The sequence below is a fragment of the Aquarana catesbeiana genome, linkage group LG08 (genome assembly GCF_042186555.1).
Source record: "Aquarana catesbeiana isolate 2022-GZ linkage group LG08, ASM4218655v1, whole genome shotgun sequence".
Taxonomy (NCBI): domain Eukaryota; kingdom Metazoa; phylum Chordata; class Amphibia; order Anura; family Ranidae; genus Aquarana; species Aquarana catesbeiana.
The window spans coordinates 282,256,856-282,276,190 of record NC_133331.1 but is presented as its reverse complement, the minus strand read 5'-3'; the positions used below and the strand labels follow the sequence as shown (position 1 = coordinate 282,276,190).

The following is a 19,335-nucleotide window of genomic DNA, read 5'->3' as shown; positions in this document are numbered from 1 at the left end:
TTGTGCTTGCCACCTCGCCAGCTTGAACTGCACTTATGGGACTCGCCACGTCACCACGTGATACTGCAGTGCTGGATGTACGACCAAGCTGTACTAGGCCGCTGGTGCTTGCCAGTTCACCAGAAGGAGTAGCGGCACTAGTACTTCTCTGCTCCATACGAGAGCCCTGCGGTTCTTGCACTTCAAGGACAGAAGAAGAAGATTGGGGTCTGGTACGCCTGACCTTAGCAGGGACCACAACTCCGTCGTCAGAGCTATCTGTCATGGAGCCGCTGTCCTCTACAGGATCGTATTCTGAGCCTGAATCTGACAGATAAGTGAATTCCTCTTCACTATCTGTCATGCCCAGAAACGTGTAGGCCTCTTCACTAGTGTACCTTCGATTTGCCATTTTGGGCTCTAAATTTAGGGGTACACTAGTGAGACTCACAGGCAAAAAAGCTCCTGACTGTTAGCGACTGATTCAAAATGCTACCAAAAAACTGTTAGCGATCGCAGGGATCAGGCCTGACTCTGCGAACGCTGCAGTTATGTGTGCTTAGTGTTTTGTAAGTGACAGTTATTGATCGATACTGCACTTGGGTGGGCTGGGCTGGGCTGGGCCGAGGAGCAAAACGCAGGTGCTAGCAGGTATCTGGGCTGATCCCGCTAACACTGCGTTTTTGGGAACCCTAAACTGCTGGGGAGTATAGATCTGATCGGATCAGATATCGATCCGTTCAGATACTATAGCACTAAGGGAGGTGTATGCTGCGTGCGTGGGTGTTAGCGGTACTGGCGCTAATCTGACGCTGCCTGGGGCGACGCAGACCTTATCTGATCCTAAAAACGTAACTTATATCACCGCCGGGCAATTAGGGGGTTAAAACTTTATAAGGTAATAAACGGCGGGTGCCCTAAAACTATAATAAACTACAAAAAACAAACTAACCAGCGTCACCCGTAACAATTATACGGTGATCGCTGGTGAAAGGGTTAACTAAGGGGCAATCAGGGGGTTAAAACCTTTAGTAGGTAGGATATGGGGGTCCCTGTCGCTATAAAACACTGACAGCGAACCTATATACTTACCTCCCTAACTAGCGTCACCTGTGTCACTAATACAGTGATCAGAAAAACGACCGCTTAGCGACACTGGCGACGGGGGGTGATCAAGGAGTTAACCTTTATTAGGGGGGGTTAGGGGGGTACCCTAGACCTAAAGGGGGGTACCCCAGACCTAAAGGGGGCTAACCTAACTGCCATAACACTTCTAACTGTCACAAACTGACACCAATGCAAAAAAAAAAAAAAACTGCTATTGGTGTCAGTGTGACAGGGGGTACAGGGGGGTGATCGGGGGGTGAAAAGTGTGCCTAGCATGTTCTACTGAACGTGTAGTGTTTGGTGCACTTACCTGATGTCTTCTCTCCTCTGCGCCGGAACGAAAAAGACCGGCTCGAGGAGGGATGACATCACTTCCTCTCCCTCTGTTTACATTACAGAGGGAGAGGAAGCATTTTCATTCGCCGGGAGCGATCGGGAGGGGGTGGCCAACAATGGATGGCCTCCCCCTCACCTCTCATCGCCCGCGAACTCGAGCCGACCGCCTCTGGCACCGGGGGGGGGGCCCGATCGGAACCCCTGCCCGCGGAAAGGCAATCACGTACCAGGTACGTGATTTTGCCTGCCTGTGCCATTCTGCCACAGTATATCTGCGTGAGGCGGTCAGCAAGTGGTTAGGAGTTCCAAACACAAGATTTAACTATTCCCTCACTTTCACTACAATCGCTCCTTGTAGTTCTCCAATACACTGAGCTCCCATTCTCTCACTAGACCCACTGATTCACTATCACTGAGTCCCTTGAGCTCCTCCACTTCACAGTAGTATCTTCCTCAAGCGTCACTCCCGCTTCTCTGCTGGGTCCCTAGCTTGGCACTCTAGATACCTCTTAAGCCTAACCCACGCTGGCCTCCCTAGCTTGACACACAAGACTCCTCTGCAACCATCACCTCCACTGGCTGGGTCCCTGGCTTAATTCCCACTGAAGTTTTCAGATTCTCCATCTTCCCTGTCTGGTGAGAATACTGCTCTGCTACTTGCTTCAGTTTCTACCTGTGGTCCCTGGTAATAAGGCGGATAGTCCCTTCCTGGTGACAGCTTCCCCTCTACCTCCGACCACTGACAGGTTCTCTGGCTTACAGAACCGTCAGTTTTGGTTGGACTGCAAGCCGCAATCCAAACCCTGTACTGCTCTCTTGCTTCCAGATAGGCCCTCAGACAGCCTAGCTGCCAGATGTGCCCAGGATAGGCCCAATCTCCAGCCTAGCAGCCCGGGCAATACAACACACGTCCACCCAGACAGCCGTCCAGGTGGCACAGAACACTGATCACCTCACTCCACCTGAATATATAGGTTCTCCCAGCAGGCCAAAGAATTCAAGAAACCCCCTGCCCATTGGCTGAGATACCCCATATACCCATAACCTGACCTTGGATTGCCTCTCTCATATCTAGTACCACCAAGTACCCGGCCACCTAGTGGTAGAAGAGGAAAGTGCAACACAGCCAAACTTAGGGAGAAATCAATAGATTTCTAACAATCCACCAGGATAACTACTCCTGGCAAGTAAATTTGTGAGGAGCATCCCTGCCTAAACTCCAGGGTGCTACAGTGGTTTATGCACTTGTTGTATTTCTCTTCTGCCCATGGCGTGACGCTGTACTGCATTGTATACATGGACCTCCTTTGTATTTTATTTTTGTTACTTTATGAATACTGAATACTTTAACCACTTGCTGACCGGCTGCAGTACACATACGGTGGCAAGGTGGCTTGTACAGGCATGTAACTTACCTGTATGTTGTGGAACACGTCCGGGTTCTGGGCGCGCACCTCCACCCGCCGGCTCTGCTGTGACTGGACACAGCGGGACTCGGTCAGCACGTCCCAACTAATGATTAATGGCCAGGACATGCTGATCGTCTGTGTCCAATCACAGCCATGAGCCCTGTGTTGACAATCAACACAGGGCTCTGTACTGAGGGAACAATTTATCTTTTTCCCATCCCTGCAAGGCAGGGATAAGAAACAAAGAGGTATTTAGCAAAAAAAGCAGTGCACATTGTTAGGCACACATTTAACCCCTTGATCACCCGGGATGCAAACCCCTTCCCAGCCCGTGTCATTAGTACAGTGACAGTATATATTATTAGCACTGATCACTTTATTAGTGGTGATGTCAGTGGCAATTAGTCAGTTCCCACTTGGTGTAAGTGTCAGATTTCCCGCAGCACTAAAAACCCAAAATGGATCTGAATCAATTTGGATTTTTCATTATGTCATTACGTTATGTTGGAGGCTTCGAACATTAACAAAAGGCCTAAACTATCGCATCATGTCATCCGAAGGAATACAAATGAATTTGTTGTTTTGTTATAATTTATTTTGTATTCTTCTAAATTCATTACTATTGTGATTTGCAGATTCAGATACATCCGAATCTCAGAATAACAAAAATGTTGCCCAGATTTTGATTCATAAATAAACACAATGTCTAGTGTATATATTAAAATGTATTATAAACATGTCAGAAGGTTTATATGGAACCTGCCTGAATGACATACTAGTGGTTTTGATGTAGTCTGCAGTTTTAACACCTTCTTTATGGAGAGATGATGAAAAGATATATTACATATTGGGAGCCTATATTCAGTTTTGTCACAAAACAAGCACAGTGACCACGTTACATTAGTACAATATGTGCATATAGTCTTTTTTATTTACAAAGAGGAAAAGAGAATGTAATTACATTTTAATGTTTTTTTTTTTCTCTTTGCCTTTTCACATTATGACATTTTTGGCAGCAACGTAACTGATCCAGGCAGCACCAGTAGTGGTAGTAGGATGGTTTACCAACCACCTACAGTAGATCTGGTCTTGTGACCAATTTAAGATGGTTCAATGTTCCGATTGAACATTAACCAATATCGATATGGATATACGGCTGTACCTGGAAGACATCACATAATATGTGGCCTCTTCAGACCTTTTAAATGCACATTCCAATTTCTGGCTGACATTGAAGGGATGAATTTCCGACAGGCTTTTGGTACCTTTTGAGGACTCGCCACAGTATTTTGTGCCTCCATCCCCTCACATGATGGTGTAACGCTCTTATAGCTGCAATTTCAATATTCTTTAATTAGTCCCCAGCAAGAAAGTACAACATTGTTAAGGTTGTAATAGATTTGGTTGTTGGAAAGAAAAGACAATTTTGGTGCAGGCATCCCACTACTGGAAGTCCTGAGATATAGGGCGTGGATACTATTGTCTTGTCTTACAGGACCTCCCCGACATGAAGCTGTTGGTTACATAGGAATGGAAGGCACCACAAAATAGCCTTCAGCACCTTATTTCTAGGTTATTTGCAAATGTTTCCGAGAGGGAAATGTTTGAGGACTATAGCTGATACTTGTACAGTATTCCAGTTTTGTCACTTTTATGGAGCCTCAAATCCTCAGAACAAACAGCCCACTGTCAAAGGGAAGGGGGGGTGTAAATATTGAAGAAATTAACTTTTCTGTTGATTTTGGCTCACTGGTGTATAAGATGCCTCCAAAAACTGGTTAAGGAGCCATACAAGGACATATAAGGATTGTTACCTTAGCTGACCCAATGCTAGAAGAATGTCATTACAAACTGATCATATGGCCAAGCCCACCAGGTTCTTTTAGGGAAGTGTATCTTCCTTAAAAGGTGATATCACTTTGAAACCAGTTCCTATTCGTTGTTACTTACCCACTAGTCCTGTATATACCACAGCCAAAATTGGAATAAACATGTTATCTAACCGAACTGAGATAAGCACGTGTCTGTCCTGATCATCTGCCAGTCTGTTGGAAAATGGATGGGGACCCTTGGAAGAACATCTACATTCTAACTGTAGCTAAGTCTCTTTATACAGTATATTCTTTTGATATTATTACATTTGTACTTCTGTCACTCTTTCTATCATTACTAAATTACACATTGTATATTCTCAAATCTTTGTGTGATCTCTCTTTGCACATCTCGAAAAAACAAAACTATCATGTAACCATGATAAAACAGTAGACCACATCCAGTCTTGCAGAACCAGTCAAAGCAATTTCAGAGGCAAAGAAGGATTTCTCAAAAATCTACATGGGCTAAGCTTGGAAACAGCAGAAAAGTCTTTTAGTAAAGGCGGTAGATTACATTTTTCAGGCATGCTGGCTTCTGAGCCATGGATAAGCTGAAATTGTGCCATTTATGGATTGGTGTAAAAGTGGAGCTGTGGCTGGTAGTTCAGAGGTTCACTAAGTGAGGGCCGTCAAATACAGCCCTTACCCAGAAACCATTACTATTTCTCTGTAAGGAAAATTATTTTTTTACTGTCTGCGGACACATTGATGGTCTGGAACAGAAAAATGGCAAACTAAATGTTCTCCCCTTTTAGACTATACATTAAAAGTAGCTTTGCGTTCATGAATCCGTTCGTGTGCAACAAGTTGCCCTCTTTGAGCAAAGCATTTCCCGCACTCAGTACAGGCATAGGGCTTCTCTCCTGAGTGGATTCTACGGTGCTCCACCAGAGTCGACCTTTGTGTAAAACACTTTCCACATTCAAGGCAAGAGAACGGTCGCTCACCAGTGTGAATGAGATGATGTCTATCCAGGTCTGACTTCTGCACAAAGCATTTCCCGCACTCTGGACATGAATAAGGTTTCTCCCCTCTGTGCCTTCTCTGATGGTGAACAAGAGTTGCCTTCACCGAAAAGCCTTTTCCGCATTCCGTGCAGGAATAAGGCTTTTCCCCTGTATGAGTTCTGCGATGTTTGAGGAGATCTGAGTTGTGTCTGAAGCACTTCCCACACTCTGAACATGAATACCGCTTCTCCTCGCTGTGAGACCTCTGATGTTGGAAAAGGCAAGCCTTTGTCATGAAACATTTCCCGCACTCTGGACAGGAATAGGGCTTCTCCGCTGTGTGAGTTCTCTGGTGTTGAACGAGACAAAACTTCTTAGCAAAGCATTTGCCACACTCAGAGCAAGTGAAAGGCCTCTCACCTCTGTGGGCCCTTTCATGTACGGCAAGGTCCGGTTTGTACGCAAAGCATTTCCCGCATTCTGAACATGAATATGGCTTCTCACCCATGTGAGACCTCTGATGCTTGACCAGGCTCGACTTCCAAGTAAAAAATTTACCACACTCTGGACATGGGACCTTTTTAGGAAACCTACCAGATGTATAATTAGCTGTGATCTCTGCGGGATTGGGCAAAGCCCCTTCATGGGTAATAGGATCAGAAGATGGACTGTCATGATAAAGTACTGAATGGAGATTTGGGGTTGTGGGGTTTTCTTCTGGGGAATCTGTTGAGCTGTCATCTATTTCATCATCTGTAGAGGAAATGGCATTGTACCTTCTGTATCGTCCATCTGTAGGAAATCCAGAATAAAGGAGATGTCAAAAGAGAAACCCAGGTTTAACGAAACAGGAGAACATAAGACCTAACAAGATAGAGTTGCATTTTCATGCTAAGAGAGAGAGAGAGAGAAGCAGCAGCCCCGCACAATAACAAAAAGGTGGAATATTTTATAAAGCATCATGAAATCTCTTTCTTGATGAGTTTATCCAGGGACTCTGCAGGAACCTGTGAAGACTGGAGAAGAGTTATCCTTACCTTATGGCTAATGTCCTCCTGAAAATACCAACCATTACGTGACCAAGCAACAGGTAGAGGAGAAGAGCAACAGACCATGACAGAGAAAATATGCTACTGTATATCGTGGAAACAAAAAAAAAGAAGCTGTGTCCATCCACAGAAAATGTTACTATTGATACAAAAATAATCTAACTTTGATGTCTTAGGTTGGGCCATACAGTTCCTCTTCCTCTCTTGGCTGGTAACACACAATGACCTGATGTGAGGAGGAGAGCCGGAGTCTAATAGAGGCTGATGTCTCCTGACTCCCCCACTGGGCACATACTGTCTCCCCATTACTGTCTACTGACAGAGGAGGGGGGAGAAGAAGACATTGTTGTAGTGACTGAACAAGGAGAATCTGGGACTCTTTTCTGGATTTAGTGTTTGAGATTGTGTTGCTATGGCTATTTTGTTTTTTTTTAGCATACAGTGCATACGGAAAGTATTCACAGTGCTTCACTTTTTCCACATTTTGTTATGTTACAGCCTTATTCCAAAATGGAATAAATTCATTATTTTCTTCAAAATTCTACAAACAATACCCCATAATGACAATGTGAAAAAAGTTTGTTTGAAATCTTTGCAAATTTATTAAAAATAAAAAAATCCCATGTACATAAGTATTCACAGCCTTTGCTTAATACTTTGTTGAAGCACCTTTGGCACCAATTACAGCCCCAAGTCTTTTTGTGCATGATGGTACAAGCTTGGCACACCTATTTTTGGGCAGTTTCTCCCATTCTTCTTTGCAGGACCTCTCAAACTCCATCAGGTTAGATGGGGAACGTCGGTGCACAGCCATTTTCAGATCTCTCCAGAGATGTTCAATTGGGTTCAAGTCTGGGCTCTGGCTGGGCCACTCAAGGACATTCACAGAGTTGTCCCATAGCCACTCCTTTGTTATCTTGGCTGTGTGTTTAGGATTGTTGTCCTGTTGGAAGATGAACCTTTTCCCCAGTCTGAGGTCCGGAGCGCTCTGAAGTAGGTTTTCATCAAGGATGTCTCAGCATATTGCTGCATTCATCTTTCCCTCGATCCGGGCTAGTCTCCCAGTTCCTGCTGCTGAAAAACATCTCCACAGCATGATGCTGCCACCACCATGCTTCACTGCAGGGATGGTATTAGCCAGATGATGATTTCCTCCAGACATGACACTTGCCATTCAGGCCAAACAGTATAGTGTTTGTTTCATCAGACCAGAGAATTTGCTTTTTGGCAAACTCCAGGCAGGGTGTCATGTGCCTTTTACTGAGGAGTGGCTTCTGTCTGGCCAATCTACCATACAGGCCTGATTGGTGGAGTTCTGCAGAGATAATTGGTCTTCTGGAAGGTTCTCCTCTCTCCACAGAGAAACACTGGGGCTCTGTCAGAGTGACCATCTTGTTCTTGGCCACCTCCCTGACTAAGGCCCTTCTCCCCCAACTGCTCAGTTTGGCCGGGTGGCCCGCTCTAGGAAGAGTCCTGATGGTTCCAAACTCCTTCTATTTACAGGTGTGCTCATTGGGATCTTCAATGCTGCAGACATGTTTCTGTATCCTTTACCAGATCTGTGCCTCATTACAATCCTCTCTCGGAGGTCTACAGACAATTCCTTGGACTTCATGGCTTGGTTTGTGCTCTGACATGCACTGTTAACTGTGGGACCTTATATAAACAGGGGTGTGTCTTTCCAAAACATGTCCAATCAACCGAATTTACCACATGTGGATTACAATCAAGTTGTAGAAACATCTCAAGAATGATCAGTGGAAACAGGATGCACCTGAGCTCAATTTTGAGTGTCACGGCAAAGGCTGTAAATAGTTATGTGCATGTGATTTTTTTTTTGTTTTTTATTTTTAATAAATTTGCAAAGATTTCAAACAAACTACTTTCACATTGTCATTATGGGGTATTGTTTGTAGAATTTTAAAGGAAAATAATGAATTTAATCCATTTTGGAATAAGGCTGTAACATAACAAAATGTGGAAAAAGTGAAGCGCTGTGAATACTTTCCAGAAGCACCGTATATACAGTATATGTAAATTGTTAGATTTTAGTTAGAGGTGTTGTTTCTTGGAAGCTAGGCCTCCCCTATTGATATGTAAATGAACTTGTTGGACTGGGTTGTAGGCAGGAAATGAGGGGAGGGGAAAGGACTTGAACAACCATGTGCTCAGGAGCAAAGGAACAGTTGTTGGTCGGACTTCAGAGAATAAACAGTCTGGAGGTTCCTGGGAGAAGACTCAATCACAAGGAAGAACCAAGTCAAGTAGATGTTTGTTATACTTACTGCATACATTGTAGATGTTTATTTGTTAGGAAAGATAGATAGCTTGTACATTGTAGGCATATTTTGTAATATCTGAATACTGTATTTATTGGCGTATAACACTCACTTTTTCACCATGTAAATCGGGTGCAAATAGCGCGTGCGTGTTATACGCCAATACTTCAATTTTAGCTGCCTCGAAGGCGACGGGGGGTGGGTGGGACGAGCGCCGTCAGATTAAATACAGTGAGAATCCTCTGTTTACTTGGCGGCCTCTGTAATAAGAAGTCCCATCTCCTGGGCCGCCATTGGACTACTGTTCGGTCTATCATAGGAGATTCTCACTGTATGTAATCTGTCGGCGCTCGTCCCGCCCCCCTTCCTGTCCCCTCTAGGCTGCAAATGGGCATCGATCAGTCTGCACTGATGGCACTGGCGAGGCTGCTGCATTGAAGGTAATGGTGAGGCTGCTGCATTGATGGCAATGGTGAGGCTGCTACATTGATGGCAATGGTGAGGTTGCTGCATTGATGGCAACGGTGAGGCTGCAGATGGTCATTGATGGCAATGGTGAGGCTGCAGATGGGCACTGACACTTATTTTGCTTCAAAGTTCCTTATTTAAAATTTAAGTTTTTTTCCTGAAACTTCCCTCTTAAAATGAATGTGCATGTTATACGCCTGTGCGTGTTATACGCCGATAAATACGGTATATGTGAATTGTTAGATTTTAGTTATATGTGTTGCTTTTTGGAAGCTAGGCCTCCCTTATTGATATGCAAATAAACTAGTTGTACTGGTTCGTGAAGCTCAGCACAGAAAAAAATGCTATAGGAAATGATTAAAGGCAGGAAGTGAGAGAATGGACTTGAACAACCATGTGCTAAGGAAGAAAGGAACAGTTGTTGGCCGGACTTCGGAGAAGAAACAGTTTGGAGGATCCCGGGAAAAGACTCCATCACAAGGAAGAACCAAGTTAAGCAGATGTTTGGTACACTTACTGCATACATTGTACATGTTTATTTGTTAGAATGTATAGGTAGATTTTACATTGTAGGCATATTTTGTCATGTCTGTCAGTCTTGTACTGTATCCCTAAAATTGTAATACCTTGTATGTGCATCATTTTCATTTAGTAAAAGGCACATGAGTGCACTACAGAGGTTTTAATTGCTTCTTTTGGTTTACCGCAAGGACCTTAAATAGACACAAAACAATTACTTGCCTGTGCTGATCTCTACACCGATTTCATCATCTTCGATCTTTACACATCTTACTTCATCCTCTTCAACTTTGAAATTTCCCTCCAATGTGTCTCCAGGCACTGTGAAAACAAAAAAAATTAAGTATCACGTGCACTGATCGATGAAGGCAGGAAAGGAAAAGACCCATCATGAAACTCAAGCAAGCTGGACTACAGGGGGACCCCCAAACACCTCCACCCCAAAATGATATCATGTACAAATGAACAGTACAGCCAATGTATTGGCATAATGTGCGGTGGAGAGCTAGAGTCTAATAGAGGGTTCCTGACTCTCCCACTGGGCACACACTGCCTCCCAATTACTGTCTACTGACAGAGGAGGGGGGAGAAGAAGAGATTGTTGTAGTGACTGAACAAGGAGAATCTGGGACTCTTCTCTGGATTTAGTGTTTATTACTCACCTGTGCTGATCTCTGGAGGACCTTCCTCCTTCATACATGACTCATTGCCCTTCACATCCTTGTCTTCATGGCTCCCTGGTTCCGCTTTAACATTTATAAAATTGTTAACCTGAATGGCACAAAACAACACATATAGTAAACTATACAAACTATGACTAACATAATGTTTTTAGTGGTTATAACCACTAGCGGAAAGTTTGGCCCACAAGACAAAGATAAACACAGCTGAGCACATGCTCTTTTGAACCAACGTCACAAATCAGAACATTTGGTGGGTGAGCCACCAGGGACAAATGAAGTCAATATACAATTACCTCACATACCAAACAGTTCAGTGACTGGGTAGCACTACAAACCTGTTTCTTCTGTCTAATCAACCATCAAAAATTGTTTTTCATATGCCTAGCAGTTCTGACTTCATCAATTCTCCATAATTGTGGAGAATTGTTTCATGCTTTGGGCTTCAGACGTAAAGGTAAAAAAAAAAAAAAAAACACACCAATTTTCTAGTTTTCGCCAAGAGGATGGAATAACGTTTTACTGTCATTAGCCAGAACTTTCACCTACCTGAGGGTCCTGTTGGATCTTGTGTTTTCCCTGTGTAGAATCCAAGGATAATGGAGGAGATCCCTCTAGAGTATTTCTGTTACTGGATTCATCTGTAGGAAACATACAGAATCAGATGAATGTTATCTTCTAAACAGGGTAAAACCTCAACATGCCCCAAATCCCTTCAATAAACCACTCAAAGTGCTCCACATCCCGACCACCTTCGAAAAGCTAATTTTTCTGGATCTATTTTTGGTTGTGTTGTTCGATATAAAACATCTTCTGTATGCTTTCAGGCTGAACTCTGGGATAACCAAATATTGTCTAAATACATTCGGCATGTGTATTCTTACTAAAATCTTGGGGGTGCTTTGTGTATTTCTTCCAGATCTGAGCAGTAATCCAGTGAGAAACGTTGCCTCTGTGAAGATAAAGACCAGTCACTGTTGCTCTCTCTCGTTGAGCAGGGTGACCGGTCTTGTCTCCGCGCCCTCCTGTTGTTTTTTTGCAGACAGCCTGTATTGGGTGGAGCTTGCTGGGCACCTCTCACAGCTCTGCTCCCTGCGCAGGCAATGTCTAACAAAATGATGATGTCACTTCTACTTTTACAAGGTAGCATCTAGATTTTCAAAGGCATTTGACGTACACAACGTGGATATAAATCCTTTAGGGCTCCTTTACACTTGCTTCAAAATGTGGCATTGTACATGCTTTTTTTAAAGCACTCTGAATGCCAATTAAAGTGCCTGTCACTAAATAAAATGGTCACCTTACAGTCCTGTTCACAGGGTCTGTTTGCTTTGCTTCAAAAATTGTTTTTTTTTGCTGCTTCAAAGCTTTTCTGAAGCCCTCCATAGAAGTCTATGACAATGCTCACTTACATAACCTGCAATTTGGAGAGGCTTATATTCAGCTTTAGTTTCACTTTGCTTTGGAGGTAGTGTAGGTATGAGATATCCCAGGATGCACTGGGAAACCAACAAGCGAACCCGGAAAGACGTCATCAGCAGTCACTTCCGGTTCATGTGTATATATTCTGGGAGTGCCTGGTGCAGACGTCACATCTGGTGTGCAGGGTGGAGCAGCAGAAAGGTGAGCAGGGTCCAGACTGAAGCCTAACAACTAGTAGACGGCACATGTTGTGTGCAACATGGGTACGTATAGTGGAAGGTGAGCAGGGACTGGAGAGAGAGGACTGAGTGGTGAATGATCAGCAGAGCTGGGGGACCAGAACAGGAGAAACTAGCATCTGTCACATGCAGTGTGCAGTGTGGGAGCAATATACCGGAAAGTGAGGGGGGACCAGAGAGAGAGAGCGGAGGATCAGCAAACCAGAGAAGCAGCAGAGCTGGGGGTTGCTACTGAGCGGTGGATCAGAAGATCTGGGGGTACTACTGAACAGGGGATCTGCTCAACAGGGGTACTAATGAGCTGGGGGTCTGTTGAGTGGGGGTAATACTGAGCTAGGGTTCTACTGGGCCCATTCAAAACAAATCAAATAAATCAGCACACACAGGGAATTTGCTAAGCTTCATTAAAGCTTCAACTAGGCATCAAAAACACATAAAAAAAGGATGTTGAAGAGGTAGGTACTTTTATTGTTTGTTAAATTTGAAGCGAGTGTAAATGAGCCCCTATGGATATTGAGGAATATATTTAAATGAAAGTTTTTGTCCCCGGAGTTCAGCTTTAAAAAAGTGAAAATAGGTTATTTGTTATATTTGCCATAAAATCCTTTTCTCTGCATTCACTGGAGGACACAGCTCTGCTTTTAGAACATTAACTGCAGGTAGCGATATACCCCGTTAGTGATGATATAAAAGCAGAACTGTGTCCTCCAATAAACGAAAGAGAACATAGGATTTTTATATTCACCATGCGGTCACTGGAGGTCATAGCTCTGCTTTTAGATCATTAACTGCAGGTGGCGATATACCCCGTTAGTGATGATATAAAAGCAGAACTGTGTCCTCCAATAAACGAAAGAGAACATAGGATTTTTATACTCACCATGCGGTCACTGGAGGTCATAGCTCTGCTTTTAGATCAGGGCTGTGGCCTCCAATGACTGAAACAGGAACTAAATCTTTATTCAGATAATAGATGGGTTTAAATACTCACAATATATTATATACTCACCTTTGCCGATCTCCACAGGAATTTGCTCCTCTTTAATGATGACATGTCCGTCATCCTCCTCTGACTCCTCCCCCATCATGAACATCTCATCTTCTTCAACTTTGATGATCAGGCCATCAACCTGCATAAGACACATTGGGGGCAATTTACTCAAATGGAGGCAGACAGAATCTGGAGCAGCTGTATGGCAACCAATCAGCTTCTAGCTTTCATTCTTTTTTTAAGCTTAAAGCGGAGTTCCACCCACAAAATTAACTTTACATTAATTGACTGGAAAAAACATCAGAAAAAACATTTGAATTTTTTTTTTTACATACTTGTTCATGGCTGTTGCTATGGGGTCTCTTGTAATCTGCCCCCTTCCTCTGCATGGCGCCTGACGTTAATTCTCTCAGCGTCTGTGTTCGCTAGTGCTCCTGGGAGATGTGTGTCATCGTCACTCGTTTCGAGTCACTGGGCAGCGCTGAGGGCTAGAATCCCGGTATTTGATGGTTGCCGTCACAACGTGGCGAGCACTTCTAACAACGCCGCCTGTTGTGATGGCAACCTGAGAAGTTTCCTACACTGCTAAATGAGCTTACTGCGCATGTGCGAGAACGGGCGGTGCATGCTGGTTATTCAGCAGCCACAAAACCCAGGGGTTTATGCTTGTGGGCTTTGCTTGCCCACAAGTAAGATGGGAACACTCGATCATAAGGAATATAAGGTGAGTTTTTAATTTAAACAGTAACTAAAGCAACGCTATTTACACCACAAGCCAATGCAATAGCAATATCATATGATAGTAACAGATATATTTTTAAAAAAATGAAATCTGTGGTTGGAACTCCGCTTTAACTGAACAAGCTGAAGGTAGAAACTAACTGGTTGCCACACACAGCTGCTCCAGATTCCGTCTGCTTCCATTTGAGTTAATTACTCCCATTATTCTGAATAGTAAGCTCAAGAGCTTGATTTCTTAGAGATTAAAGCTGAGCTCCAGGCAAACAGAAAGATACATAGATGAGATACTGTTTAAAATGCCAAAGGATTCGGAGTCTAGTTCAGTTGGTCTTCTGGTTTAGGTACCTTTGACAGATCCTCGAACTTCCGTGTAGTAGCAGCATTTTAGCTTGGTTCAGAGCACAACTCAGGCCTTCTCACTGCCTTCCATAGTGCTGGCATTTCTTCTGAATTAGCAATAAAACTCCAACAATGGTTCTCATTCTTCTCCATTCTGTCCAATACTAAACAAAACCATTTTGCCTGGGGCTCTGTTTTCAGAGATTAGTATGTATCCAAGACCTTTGTTTCTATCTACCTGATCTTCTACCTGATCCTCTTGAGGGATCTCCTGATGTTCCTGTGTGGAGTCCCGGGAATACAGAGGACGGGGACATCTCTCTGGGGGATTTCTGTTACTGGATCCATCTGTAGGAAACACACACACTGACTGAATACATTATTTTTATGTCTTTATATCAGAGGATGTGTGTATCTATGTCAGCCTTTCTCAACCAGGGTTGCGTAGAACCTTAGGGTTCCCTCAAAGTTTGTTGGAGGTTCTTTGGGCAATGAGCAATTTCTGCCTCTCAGATAAGTAACCAATGACACTAACTTTTTAGCTATCTCTGTTCTTCCCACTGACCACTAAATGTAAGGGGTATTCTTCCTGCTGATCACGAATGTAAGAATTTTTTCTTCCCTCTGATCACCAATGTAAGAAGTATTCTTCCTACTGAGCATCATTGTAAAGGGGCACTTCATTGATCTCCAATGTAAGGAGAACTGTTCTACTGGTCACCACAAATTTCACTGTCTGCTTTTCTTGAATTGTTATTTTTAGTTGCATTACAATATTATTATGGAAAACAATTGTGTTGTGTAGAGAAGCTCTGGGCGTCAAATACAACATGGGGGATTTACTTAAACTGGAGAGTGCAAAATCTGGTGCAGAGCTCTGCATTTTAGCCCATCAGCTTCCAACTTCAGCTTGTTCAATTAAGCTTTGACAGGAAAAAAAACCTGGAAGCTGATTGGTTTCTATGCAGAGCTGCACCAGATTTTGCATGCTCCGGTTTTGGTAAAAAACCCCAATGTATGTCACTTTCCTTATTGATTTATTTATTCTTCTATCTACAACTTACTTTTAAAATCATGGTACCATGGGCTGTAGAAATGGTAATTATTAGTGGGGGTTCCCCAAGACCAGAAAGTTATTTCAAGGGTTCCTCCGCGTTAAAAAGGTTGAAAAAGGCTGCTTTAGGTGGATCCTCAATACTCTTCTCTCCTTTACAAGAAATGAAAGTCTCCTCTTACCCGGTGATGTGAGGGGCGGCCGGTTCTCCATCATGACATTCAGGTTGGTGCTTAGAGGACAAAGCTGGTCTGCAAAAAGCAAAGTAAACTGGATTACCGTGGAGCTATATAGAGTTTGGCAGCTGCCACGTTTGGCTCTCTGGTTCACATATGGGCTGGCAGTGGGTAACCTGGTGGCCATAGAAGTGGCAGCTCAGAACGCAGGCTCATGAAGGTTTGTGATCTGGACAAAGGGAGGGAGTTTTATTCCTGAACCTATAGTATAAATGGACTCCTCTGACAAGGAATAGGATGGATTCATCTACTTCTAGTGATAGTTGGGTTGTATATGGGATGCAGAGGAAATGTGAGATGATACAATACACTCACCGGCCACTTTATTAGGTACACCTGTTCAGTTGCTTGGAAACACACTTTGCTAATCAAACAATCACATGGCAGCAACTCAATGCATTTAGGCATCTAGACGTGGTGAAGACAACTTGCTGAAGTTCAACCTGAGCATCAGAATGGGGAAGAAAGGGTATTTAAGTGACTTTTAACGTGGTGTGGCATTGACTTGATGGACTTGTGTTTTTTTTCAACTTCACCTACTATGTAAGGATGTAACTATGGTTGTTGGTGCCAGACAAGATGGTCTGAGAATTTAAAAAACTGCTGATCTACTGGGATTTTCACGCACAATCATCTCTCCGGTTTACAGAAAATGGTCCGAAAAAGAGAAAATATCCAGTGAGTGGCAGTTGTGTGGATGAAAATGCCTTATAAGGCTACTTTCACACTGAGGCGTGCGGGCGCTGGCCGGTACAGCGGCGCTAAATATAGCGCCGCTTTACCATTGTTTTAGCGGCACTAGCGGGGCGTTTTTTACACCCTGCTAACGGCCGAAAAGGGTTAAAACCGCCCGCAAAGCACGGGTTTGCAGCGCTTCCCCATTGTTTTCAATGGGAAGGGGCGCTTTAGGAGCGGTAAATACACCGCTCCTGCAGCGCTCCAAAGATGCGGCTTGCAGGACTTTTTTGACCGCCCTGTAAGCGCAACACTCCAGTGTGAAAGCCCTCAGGGCTTTCACACTGGAGTGCATTGAGCGGCTCTTTCGGCGCGCTTTGCAGGCGCTATTTTTAGCACTTTAGCGCCTGCAAAGCGCCTCAGTGTGAAAGGAGCCTTAATGTCAGAGGAGAATGGGCAGACTGGTTGGAGATGATAGAAAGACAACAGTAACTTAAATAACCCCTCGTTACATCCAAGGAATGCAGAATACCATCTCTGAACGCACAACACATCGAACCTTGAAGCAGATGGGCTACAGCAGCAGAAGACCACATCTGGTGCCACTCCTGTCACCTAAGGACAGGAAACTGAGGCTACAATTCACACGGACTCACCAACATTGGAGAAGAGAATATTGGAAAAAACATTGCCTGGTCTGATGAGTCTTGATTTCAGCTGTGATATTTTGATGGTCGGGTCAGAATTTGGCGTTAATATAAAAGCATGGATCCATCCTGCCTTGTATCAACGGTTCAAGCTGGTGGTGGTGTAATGGTGTGGGGGATATTTTCTTGGCACACTTTGGGCCCCTTAGTACCAATTAAGCATCATTTAAACACCACGGCCTACCTGAGTATTGTCGCTGACCATGTCCATCCCTTTATGACTACAGTGTACTCATCTTCTGATGGCTTCTTCCGGCAGGATAATGTACCATGTCACAAAGCTCCAATCATCTCACCACTGGATTCTTGAACATGACAATGAGGTCACTGTACTCCAATGGCCTCCACAGTCACCAGATCTCCATCCAATAGAGCATCTTTGGGATGTGGTGGAACAGCAGAAATCTGCAGCAACTGTGTGATGCTATCATGTCACTATGGACCAAAATCTCTGGGGAATGTTTCCAACACCTTGTTAAATCTATGCCATGAAGGATGAAGGCAAAAGGGGGTCCAACCCCGTACTAGCAATAATAAAGTGGTTGGCGAGCGTACTTCTAGGAAGCGTAAGCAATTATTTTTGTTGCGCTAAATGCTGCAGAAAGACATTATGACTCTGTACCGGCCTACGGCGGTGGCCTTAGAGATGGACAGATCACCCGGAGTCCTCTGCAGAAGTAAATAGTGAAATGAAGAAGAGGCTTCAATACTATTTATACCTCTAGACCCCTAATACACCAGAGGAGGCTAGTTCTTCCACTGCAGAGCCTGCTGACCCCTAATTACAGAGGATATGTCACCTGACCCACAGCATCACATGACCAGTCTACACAGAATGCTGGGGCTCCTTTCTCTCATAATAAGAAGACATTATTTACCTTCTTCACTCTCCCATCAGGTAGTAGGCTGGAGAGGAGGGTTCTTCCTTTCTCTGGGCTACGACAAAATGGCCACCACTCCTCCTACAGTAAATAACAAACAAATAAGTAGAAACTTACTTTCATCTGTGGCACCTGAACAGTGCATCAGTCCAGGTGAGTCCGACCCAGTTTTGGGGAAAACAGTTTCTATTTCACTAAATTGCAAAAAATAAAAGGGGATTAAATATGGTCTACAACAAAATGGCCGAGGACATTTCCTCCTCTCACACGGTAGACGGTCACCCTCTAGTGGTGGCTCTGGAATAAACGGTGTTTCGTCAGATTCGGCGACCCGTCAGAATGTGTAACAGAAGTGACGTTGCGTCACCGCCATCTTGCTACACCCTGCACTCCTCCACAGTAAGGATACAGTGAGCAGGGGGGAAAGCGGACATCTTGTTACACCCACCGGAGTTTTGCATTTTACACTTATTTTTAGCAGTAAAGTGAGTTTATATAGTGAATTACAGTAGTTAGAACTAAGTCTGACTGGTTAGATGTTGAATTTTAAAAGCAGTGGCAAGCCTGCCGATCTCACAGGTTTGCTAATCTGACAGAGGATCGCTGCTTTTAAAATTAAACATCTAAACATTCAGACGTTCAGAGTTCTAAATACTGTATTCCACTATATAAACTCACTTTACTGATAAAAATAAGTGTAAAATACAAAATTCCGGTGGGTGTAACAAGATGTCCGCTTTCCCCCTTCTCAGTGTATCCTTAATGTAGAGGAGTGTGGGGTGTAGCAAGATGGCGGCGACGAAACATCACTTCCGTTACATATTCTGACGGGTCGCCTAATCTGATGAAACAACGGCTTTCTGTCACTATTTTCTACTCTCTAGTCTAGACTGAGTCTAGGAGATTGTCCAATCACTCCGCTGAGCGTCACTATGGTAACCAAGGAAGCCGCTGGCCATGGAACGCACACAACGGAAGTGAGGGAGCCACAGGGCGGAAGTGTCTGGAACTAATTTATTTGTAATTCTTATCATTATTTTAATACTTATTAATATTAATAAAAACAATAGGAGGAAACTATATGTGTGCACGTTTATTCCTAACAGAAAATAGTGCTCTGGGAGGTGAAAAAGGAAAGCTCCTCCCAAGCTTTTTTTCCAGAGACCACGTGACCAGGGCCGTGGCTGTGGTCATGTGACTGGGATAGAGTTAAACCCATATGTGTTTGGGATTAAAGGGATGAGGTGGCCCATTCACACAGGGGCAACACGACTTCCAGCGCGACTTTGGAAGGCAACTTGGACACGACTTGAGTATGAATCACAGCACGACTTGGGGCAACTTACAACACAACTTGAAGTCGCCTCCAGGACAGGGAACTTTACAAGTGGCCAATCAGAGCT

At 43.9% G+C, this 19,335-nt stretch overlaps 1 protein-coding gene across 8 annotated transcripts; it reads right to left on the bottom strand.

Annotated features, from left to right (window-relative positions):
• Positions 1–3,726: 3,726 nt before the first annotated feature.
• On the bottom strand, positions 3,727–18,026 carry LOC141104611 (uncharacterized). 8 transcript variants are annotated; one of them, XM_073594247.1, is made up of 9 exons: positions 17,930–18,011; positions 15,985–16,112; positions 15,616–15,684; positions 14,618–14,727; positions 13,318–13,438; positions 11,197–11,288; positions 10,630–10,738; positions 10,190–10,288; positions 3,727–6,444 (listed from the first exon to the last, which is right to left on the bottom strand). In XM_073594247.1, exons 3-9 carry the CDS (start codon positions 15,647–15,649, stop codon positions 5,462–5,464), a joined length of 1,548 nt encoding a protein of 515 aa, XP_073450348.1. In that variant the 5' UTR covers positions 15,650–15,684; positions 15,985–16,112; positions 17,930–18,011; the 3' UTR covers positions 3,727–5,461. The 8 variants fall into 8 exon arrangements, with proteins under 8 accessions (XP_073450348.1, XP_073450349.1, XP_073450347.1 ...); XM_073594248.1 differs by lacking the exon at positions 17,930–18,011 and adding an exon at positions 17,236–17,892; XM_073594246.1 differs by lacking the exon at positions 15,985–16,112 and having other exon boundaries at positions 17,930–18,026.
• Between the last annotated feature and the right edge of the window lie 1,309 nt (positions 18,027–19,335).